The sequence below is a fragment of the Sturnus vulgaris genome, chromosome 4 (genome assembly GCF_052056855.1).
Source record: "Sturnus vulgaris isolate bStuVul1 chromosome 4, bStuVul1.hap1, whole genome shotgun sequence".
Taxonomy (NCBI): Eukaryota; Metazoa; Chordata; class Aves; order Passeriformes; family Sturnidae; genus Sturnus; species Sturnus vulgaris.
Window position 1 is genome coordinate 8,889,741 of NC_142246.1, and position 10,000 is coordinate 8,899,740.

Genomic DNA, 10,000 nt, shown 5'->3' on the forward strand with positions numbered 1-10,000 from the left:
GAATTAGTGTAAATAATTAAATGCAAAATGACATTTGCAGATGTGTATTCAGTTTAATTTAAATTAGATTGTGCATGCACAAACAACCTGACACTTAAACATAGCCTGAACATCAAATGCCTCAGCAGGCAGGAGGAGGCTGTTCTCCGCTGGTGGTAAGCACACACTTCCTTGTTTTCCTATGCTTTGCTTTTCAGTAAAGACACATTTGTGGCTGTGCTCAGCAGAATGCTCGATGAAGTGAACTGCTTGGGTGGTTCTGGTTGCCTTCACTTGCCATTGTGCTGTTTCTAAACTCCCTGATTTTTTTTGATAAGCAGAGGCCAGTGAAGTTCAGACTTCGATTGGGCCAACTGAGCTGTTACTGTAAGAGAGTAAGGCATGTTTGGGTCTGCAAATCGTTGCTTTTCAACACAGCCCTGATGCAGAAGCAGTCGTATGGCTGATAGAGCTCAGGAGGTTGGAAAAAGTGTTAGTAGGCCTTCAAAAGCATTTTCAAGGGAGGAAGTGGCAGATGGTGCAGGCTGGAGGTTGTGAGGAGGAAAAGAACTTATAAGGAGTGTATGAGGCATCTGAAGCTGCCAAAGCAGAGGTGTCTACTTTGCTCTAACTTCACTTGCTTAAAATTTCCTAGGTCTAATACCTTAAAAGCTTTTCCCTGTGGATAAAAACATTATTTCTCCTTGCTGTATCCTGTATTTCTCTGTGGGTGAAGTGAGCAATTGAAATAATAAAGATGTACATATGAGCTTTAGAGAAGAAAACAATCAACCGTGATGTTTAAAGTTTAAACTTTAAAATGAGATTTTTAACAGTGCAGAGGTGTCTTTGTGTGTTTATTTAGTAACTCAGTGGGTGGAAATCATTGAGTGTTAACATAGATTTTCATAGTAATATCCTGTTCTGCAGAGTCAAGGAAAATACCTTATTTTGCTCATTGTCTTCAGCTGTCTCAGTTCAGTGGTTTTTTCATTCTGATATAAGAAAATAATTGAATTTTCAAATTTCTTTCCTAATGTAAGAATTAAAGAGAATGAAATCTGCTAATTCTGGCTTCCTGAAGTAGATAATTTTCTTCATTGCAATTATTTTGTTTAACATAGTCTGCATTTCAAAATTTATGTAAACTTGCCTTTGCTGTGTGCATCCACATCTGAAGTGGTTTTAGCTAATAAGCATGCAAATAAATTACTAAGCAAATTAGAAACAGTTTAAGTCCCTAACAAAAATCTAAAAATGGCAAAAGAATAGAGACATATGTAAAACCTTGCTAATTTTAGATGTAGATGATGAATGATTACTTACATGAAGATATATACAGTCTTTTCTACTTAGTTGTAATTTGATAGATCAGATGACCAGGAATTGGAAGCTTGAATCTCCAAGTGTTGCGAGGGTGGCTTTATTGAACTGCCTTTTTGTCAGTGGAAGGCTTCAAAATTCTTCTGAGAAGGATTTTGGAATGAGGGTTGTAATACTGTGCCCAGAAAACTGGGATAATGTTACACAAAGGAATGGATGTGAGTGGAAGGAGGAGGTGTGTATGAGCAACACTGGCTGAGCTTTCAGCCTTTCTGGTACATACGGCAGTTGCTGACTAGGACATGTAAAACTGAAAGGAACCCTGGCCAGGGAGTGGGGGCTGTGTGTGTGTCTGTGCTTTCCAGATTCCAAAAACCACATGCTAATGTAGTGATCAGCATGTTATTGAATGGACCTAAAATAAATGTGAAAAGAACACTTTGGGTTGCAAAGTCAAGATTTCTGAGTTTGTATCCAGAAATGTGTTGGCAGTCCGAGCATGTTTTGGTGGCGTTGATTCTTCATATTAATGAACATGTGTAATATACTAATTGCAGTGATGATTTAATTTCTGATTTATGCAATATTCTTTTTATTGTGTCTGCTTTAACTTTTTAAGAGAAAACTAAGAGGCAAAAGCCCCAAACCAGTGAGTTTAGGCCTTGTGTCTGGAACTTCTGTCATTGTCTCTGAGAAGGTTTGAAGGACTTGCATGCTTCCAAAAGCCAATCTGGCCAGACAGCTTAAGGAATTTCTTTTTTTCCCCCAGTTTAAATGGGAGCTCTCATATTAGTTTTGTACTGCATGAATTTATATAGCATATTGGACTTTTCATATATGTTAGCCTACTTTTCTGATCTTGTGTATTAAAATCCTTTTTCCTACTCTAGAATATTGCTATCCAGTTGCACAAACATGATTTCTCATTTGGGAAGACATGCTAATTTTAGATTGATTTGAACTATTACTTTGAACGTAGAAGCACATACGAATTTCATAATTATTTCCTTGCTTGATTTATTTATTATTCTTCTCTGTCCTTCTTCATAGGTTCCTTAAAACTGTGCTATGAATGGTGATTCCGGTGTGGGGGTGGTGACTTCACCACCTCCAACAACAGCACCTCATAAAGAGAGGTATTTTGATCGAGTTGATGAAAATAATCCAGAATATTTGAGAGAGAGAAATATGGCACCTGACCTTCGCCAGGATTTTAACATGATGGAACAGAAGAAGAGAGTCTCCATGATTCTTCAAAGCCCAGTAAGAAAATAAATGCTTCATCTTTAAAGTGACAAATGTCATATCTTTATTTAAACTATCAGGATGGAATTGGAGAGTTTTCTGCTATCTTAGATCCATCCTGATTTTTTCCTCATTCTGTCTGTTTGAATTTTTATGGTCTACTCACAAAACAGCTCTTCAGTCTGGCTTTCAGAATCCTCTCTATAATCATCAACATTTTTTTTAATATTTTCCATCTAGTCCTTGTAAAACATTTTTCACTGGTTTCATGTATTTGTTTAAATGTAACTCTCTTAAAGAGTAGCTTATACAAGGCAGGTCTGTCCTGTATTCAGTTTTTCTTTTGAGATTTGGACATAGGAAATATTTTTATGATCTCTTTCTGAAAAGGTGCACAGTAATGAAGTATGAATGATTGACATTTAATATTGAAGATGTTCCCTTGGGGAGATAGTGTGCAAACAAACCTTCCCTCATGACATTTGTTCCTTTTGTAATAACTAGTGGGTGACTTTAGATACAAAACATTTCGTGACATAACTTCATTTGGAATACAGATGTGGTGGTACATTCACAATTTTTTTATTAAGTCAACCTATTTGATTTCTGAAAATATTAATAAATTGCTTAATTAAAAAGTAATTACTTAATGACTGGGTATTTCTCTTTCAGTAGAAATTCCAGTGTTCTTCACAAAAGCAGGAGCCATCAGCAATAGTAAAAACTCTTGCTTTCTTCCTTCCAAGTTAAAATATATTAAACAAAAAAACCCTGGAAAAAATGTAAGCAACCCCTTGTCTAAACAGGTTTTAAAATTTTAATGTTTGTTGGTTTCTGTGTTCCTGGATGCCTTCTTGGTTCTCAGTTCCCTGTGAGCCACAGTGACAAATTTTCTTTTCTGGTTCTGCTACTTTTCCTTTCACATTTTGTGTTAAAGTCGATTGTACATTCTCCTCCTTCCAGAAATTCATACTAGCAAGACTCAAAGACTCTTGGTGTTACTGGAAAAGAGAATGCTGGAATTTCCATAAAAAGCCCCCAAGTGACTCAGATCATTGGCACTCCAGAGACCAATGTTTTGAAGTTACAGTATGCACCCAGTAGTTCTGCCTTGAGGTGTTTTTCAGAGGAGGTGTAGGATGGTTCCATCAAAGTGCTAAAAAGAAGCTGTGTCTGAAAGGCTGAAGTTCATTGAAACATGCATTACAACATGCAGTGTCTTGTTACAGGCCTTCTGTGAGGAATTGGAATCCATGATCCAAGAACAGTTTAAGAAGGGGAAGAACCCAACGGGTTTATTGGCTTTGCAGCAGATTGCGGATTTCATGACAACGCACGTACCAAATGTCTACCCTGCAGCACCTCAAGGTGGAATGGCGGCCTTAAACATGAGTGAGTGCACTTTCTGTGATCAGAGCTGGATTCCTTTCTTTCTTTTCTGGAAAGGCTTAAAATGAAGACAGTGTGAATGAAATAAAAGGAGTGTGAAGTTCAAATGCTATCTTGTTCTGCTCACACAAACACTGAACACATGAAATGAATTGGTTAGTTTCTAAATGCCACAATGATATGCAGTGTGATTCATGCATATAGTTTGCATCAAAAGCTTTTTCAAGGACGGGATCTAAATTGAAAAATAAGCCTGATAAGTCAGTGCTATTAAAAATTTTTGATTATTTAAATACTGCTAATTGCGACATGGTTTGTCTTCAGGAAAATCAAACACTCATTAGCAGTCTGCTAACAGTGGAGGTCCTTAGAAACTAAGTATTTTTGCCATTGAAATACTTTGCAGCTTTCTCCTGTGAAGTGAAGCTTTAAACAAGAAACATCAGCAAGCAAAACAAAGCAGGAAAAAAACCAGAATGTGCGAATACATGTACACACAGGTTTTGTGCTATGATAAAATAAACCCTTGCCTGTGCTCCAAAATAAACCTTTAGTTCTTATTGTAGCATGGCCTGGTTCTGCTTTTTCACAGTTACTTTTAACCACATTTCTAACTGCACTATAACTAGAATTACAGTATTTGTATTATTTACCGTAATCTTCCTCTCTCTAGCTTGTACTTAATTTTTCTTAGCAAATGAACCTGTGTGCATCTTTTTGAGTATGTAATTCTCCTTGTCAGGAATACATGTGTCACAAAAAGTGGAATATTTGGGATTACATTTTTCTTTTAACAATGAAGATGGTTTTTACAAGCAATCATTAGTTTGAGAGAGGGAAAATTATTTTGGTAAGGAATGCACTGTCATGTTAGCACTAGCATGTTAATTTATAGTAGGGAAGGAAATGAATGCTGAGTCTACCAAAGCTGAATAATAACCTTGCTCAAGATTGTAATTATATTTGTGTAATAGAGATTATTTCATTATAGGAATGAAAATTTGCTGTTCATTTCTTAGGTTAGTGTGTTCATATAAACCAGTAAGAAAACTGATCTAACAGTGGTGCATGTTGCTAGGTTTGATTTGATATTGAACTCAACCCGCCTTGTGCTTTTTTTACATTATTTCTCCTCTTCAGGTCTTGGCATGGTAACACCAGTGAATGATCTGAGAGGGTCAGATTCCATTGCTTATGAGAAAGGGGAGAAGTTGTTACGATGCAAATTGGCAGCTTTCTACAGATTAGCAGATCTCTTTGGCTGGTCTCAGCTTATTTACAATCATATAACAGTGAGTATTGAATCAACAGATAACTGAACCAATTGTTTTAACATACAAGAGAATTGCTTCCCTCCCTTGTCATTTTCTCTTTGTGTGTGAGAAGAGCAAAGTGGTATTGAAAGCAATATAATAGTGAAGAGATTTGTCATTGCATTTCAGCTTGCATGTCAGCTACCAGAGTCTGAATGGAGTCTTGAAGAGTGTACATGAGAGTTCTTAGGATGAAATAAAGATTGCTGAAAGACTCAGTCTTTTAGTGTCTCAAATGCTTTGAATAATTGTATTTATTATTCTTCAAGGTAATTTCTTAGTTTTCTTGCTTTTTTTGCTGAGTACTAAAATATCTTCTTAGTCATTCAGTTGAATTTTATACTTCAGGTACCAGCCTTTCTGAAAAAGAAGCCATATTATTTCTGAACATGAGCGAGCTTCTCTGCTTAATGCAGTGTGCCAACAATTTTCCTTGTGACTGAGTGATCGCTGGCATCCATAAAAATAATGACAAGGAGGTCAAATCAAGGAGGTTTTATGTGCCAGAAGAATGATCAACATGAGTCTCATGAGTAGTCACAGCTGTGGTGTGCAGCCCTGTCAATTGTTGTCCTAACAGAGCTGAATTGTTTTTTATTCTACATAGTAGAGGTTGTTCTTTATGTATTTTCAGTTCTTCTAGTTGCAGTTAGAATGAAATATGGAAATATTATTTTTTCTGCTTTTTGAGAATTCAAGGCATATTATTTGTGAACAGATGAAGATGATAAATGATATGTGTAGGCATAGGATCAAGACAGTATTGGTGAGATCGTTTGGTTCCTTTTGTAAGGGAACATATCCAACATAATGGTTCTTGTAAACAGCTCTGTGCCACCCCCAGATTTTTCATACATGACAGGAAAATTGATTTTGTAAAAGGAACATTAATGCAATGAAAAGATTACTAGGCAAGGAGGTTTGGAGATGGCTTTCTAGTGTGAAGTTCAACCCTGGGAATGTTTATATGTTTAGATAAAATGTAAATGTAATGAAGAGCGGCATGTCAAGGGAAGGGGTTGTGATTGGGGTAGAATGCCTCAAGTTTACTTTCTTTGGGGAGGAGTACAAGGAAGATACCAGTAGAGGAGGTACCCCTTGAGGTGCAAGGCAATCAAACCACTTGGAAAATGAGATTCTCAAAGTGTTTTAGTCACTTCTGAATGGCACAGGTACTGAAAAGCTCTTGGTTTGTCAGGAGCTGTCCCAAGTCATTGTTCTCCTGTCTTTTACAAGCTCCTCCAGTGAGCAGCATTCTGAAAGATAACTGAAAGATATAATTTATCTTCAGAAGCTGATATAGAGCAAGATTGTTATGTTTATTAAGTAGTACTAAGACACCCCTTTGGAATGTGGTGAATGCTACCACTTCATGCAGTGCTGGTGTTTGACTCCAGGTTTTCACTTCTTTTGTCAGTGGATGCTGTACTTCTGAAGCAAGAGGAAAGGTAAAACAGCCTTCTGTGAGGGTCATAAGCCTCTGTGTTAGAGGAGAATGCCACATACTCTCGTACTCTTGACAATTTCCATCTGGGCATATCAGGGAGCTGGGTGGAGTATCGTTGCTTTTTTTGGATCCTTGTCAATCACTAACAGTTACTGTATGTGGAATTGCTCAGACTGGTGCAGTCCTGATGCAGAAGCAGAATTACAGAGCATCAAGAGCTTTCATGCCAAGTGTAATAATGTTGAGTACACTTGGGTACCTCCAGGGTTTTCACGTCAAGTACAATAATGTAGAATAAACTTGGGTGCCTCCAGGGTCAGGCAGAATTTGAGATTACAGGTTTACAGAAGGTAGACATCATTCATCAGGTCTTGGTTTGCTTTGAGGGCATGAGCTGTTTATTGGATCTAATCCTAAAGCAAAGTGGTTTGTGAGTCTTGCTGCTTGTTTGTCTTCGATTTGAGCTTTCTTATTAGCTTTTGGGATATTTTAAATAATACTTGTTCTTTGTCTTGCATGAATAAGCAAGAGATTTTTCTTGATCATTTGCACTTCTGTAGTGGAGAACTACTTTGGTGATTCATAGAAGTACAGATTAACTTCAACTGACTGCTGCAGTTAAAGGCTCTTATGCTGTAGCATATTCCCAGCTGCTTGTAAAGGAAACTAGATCTGTGCTAGAAGCTTTTGCATGATTGCACTACTACTTATTAGAATTTTTTTTCCCTGCAGTAGAACTATAGCAATGTATGTGTGTATTTTGTCTTCTACTACCTGCAGCATTAGAGGCAGAAACTGTGTCAAGTAGCTGCATCTCAGGAAAATTCAGAACTCATAAATAACTTTGAATTTAAAAAACCCAAACAACAACAAAAAGCCCAAACCCACAACACAAACTACCCAAATGCTGGGTAGACTCATAGCAAAGTAGGGTGTTGTTTCATGTGTCCAGTAAAACTTAGGAAGCCTATTAATTCACCATCAAAAGGCACCTTAATTACCTAGATGTCTTGTACTCTTCGTTGTACAGAATTTCAAAAGATGCATCCCAAGATGTGAATGCTTTGAAGCCAAAATTATTTTGTATTATAAACACCTGAGATGAGAGAGAAAAAACATAAGTGAAGGTCAGGATACTTGGTAGAAAATTTGCAAGTGTGCTGTACTGCTCACAGATGTCTCACAGGAACCAGGATCAGTGATGAAACTCTTCTCAGCATCAAGATGTTTTAGATCTGTGGGCCAATTCTTGTGTTTTCTCACAGCCTTTTATTTTATACCTTATGTTTTACTCGGGTGGAAATACAGTTGGAGTGTGAACTCATTCAACTGAAAGAATTAACTTTTTTTCCTCATGTCTCTCAATATTACTCATTTTATCCATAGTGGATGAGTTGTCATTATAACAGAATATAAGGGTTTAGTAAATTCCAGCAATCTGAAGGACTCTTTACTGCCATCTCTTTCTGTTCAACATGAGTTAATTAGCAGTGCTGTGCATTGATTATCTGTTGTAGCATACATGAAAGTCATAGTATGTGTTATAGACATACCTTGCCATTCCATAATCAGGTTTGGGGGCTTCTTGTATGCTCTAATAAAATCTTCTTGGTAACTCTTACTCTTGTTTTATCCTTAGGCCAGAGTAAATTCTGAGCAAGAGCACTTCCTTATTGTACCTTTTGGACTCCTCTATAGTGAAGTCACTGCATCTAGTCTGGTAAGCAATTGTTAATTTTCACATCTGTAAAATATTCATATATGTGTGTATATGTATACATGTATGTATGTATGACTATATATGTCACTTTAAATTTTATCCTAAGGAATATTTTACTCTTGTCTAATATGTTTAGAATAGTGTTATTGAACATGGCTGGTTTTGGTACTGAGCGATTTCTTTGCCCATGTTCACCACCAGGTGTCCTCCAGTTGATCTGCCTGTAAGGAGGTGTCAGGTCATTTGTACAGTGAATCACCTCGTGCCCTTGAAAGATGCTGGCTGTTGAGTCCAGCTTGTTGAAGGAAACTTTAGGCATTTCAGATATAAATGATGACAACTGGTTTTAGAGTCTCGGTGGTAGATGCTGCATTAAATCAAAATTTTTTGAGTCTTGATTATGAAAATAATTCTTTTCATTTGCAGGTTAAAATCAATATTCAGGGAGATGTGGTTGATCGTGGAAGCACTAACTTGGGAGTCAACCAAGCTGGTTTTACATTGCACTCAGCAATTTATGCAGCTCGACCCGATGTCAAATGCATTGTCCATATCCACACACCAGCAGGAGCAGCGGTAAGCTTGCTTCCAGCTTTGTCCTGTCTCCTGTTCCCTCACCTGTCCCAAAGGGAAAACAGGTGGGCCCCTTAATCGTGGATTTACTTCCTATTAGGAGGGCAGGGAGCCTTTTAGTCTGTCTTCAAGCATGGTTCTGTTTGAATCAGAGCCCATCCTTACTGGGTAGTTACCTGAATGGTCAGACAGTAAATTGAGTTCTGTCATTGGAAAATACGTATGTCATATATGTGTGTCCTTCACCACAAAAGACCAGATCTTTTGACAGTCAGTCATAAAAGCTTTGGTATACTTTGTTGTTTTTGTAAAGCATGTTTTATCAATATTCTCTGAAATATTTGAAACTTTTCCAGTATTTCTCTTTGGAGAAACTGATTACAAGTCAATTCTGTCTCTTTGGAATGTTGCGAGAGAGTGACTTTCAGTGTTCACATTCTGATGATTTTTTTTTTTAATTAATTGATTAATCAAATTAATACAACCATTTCAAGGATAAATGATCAAATTCCTAAAATTGTGAATTACAAAGTAGCCTTTTAAAAACTATTCTTTAAGTTTACTTGCAGTGCTGCAGAATTATCTGTATCACCAAAGTTCTTCTTTTGGCATGAGGGCACAGAAGGGGGAAATAACTGAATGGAGTGGAAACAATGAAGGATACAGTTGTTTTTGGGGTTTGATGGTTTCTTGGGGTTTTCTTCCTGAGTCCTTTCCTATTGATATTGCTGTTGTGTAAAAACAGCCATATTGAGACAGACCCCAAATCAACCTGACTTTTGTATCCAGACCAAAAGTTATCAAAAATAGAGACTTTAAGGATGGAGTATAAGACCACTCTGTATGTACCTGTAGATAGATTCATTTAATACATAAAAATATATTCTTATTTTAATTCTCATCACTTTTTTTTTCACTTTTTCTGTTGCAAGACATTAAATCAGTTGTTTTAATATTTCTCAGGTTTCTGCAATGAAGTGTGGTCTCTTGCCAATTTCACCTGAAGCACTT

The 10,000-nt window shown here is 37.0% G+C and overlaps 1 protein-coding gene across 17 annotated transcripts in view; it reads left to right on the forward strand.

The window, feature by feature from the left end:
* ADD1 (adducin 1) overlaps positions 1 to 10,000 on the forward strand; it is a 62,624-nt gene that overhangs the window by 29,467 nt on the left and 23,157 nt on the right. For all 17 annotated transcript variants that reach the window (XM_088163046.1, XM_088163050.1, XM_088163059.1 and 14 more), the window contains exons 2-7: positions 2,353 to 2,565; positions 3,777 to 3,939; positions 5,077 to 5,228; positions 8,336 to 8,416; positions 8,843 to 8,992; positions 9,953 to 10,000. The exon at positions 9,953 to 10,000 is cut by the window's right edge and continues 96 nt beyond it. In XM_088163046.1, coding sequence (XP_088019172.1) covers positions 2,371 to 2,565; positions 3,777 to 3,939; positions 5,077 to 5,228; positions 8,336 to 8,416; positions 8,843 to 8,992; positions 9,953 to 10,000 — 789 coding nt within the window. In that variant the 5' untranslated portion in view covers positions 2,353 to 2,370. The remainder of the gene's footprint in view (positions 1 to 2,352; positions 2,566 to 3,776; positions 3,940 to 5,076; positions 5,229 to 8,335; positions 8,417 to 8,842; positions 8,993 to 9,952) is intronic.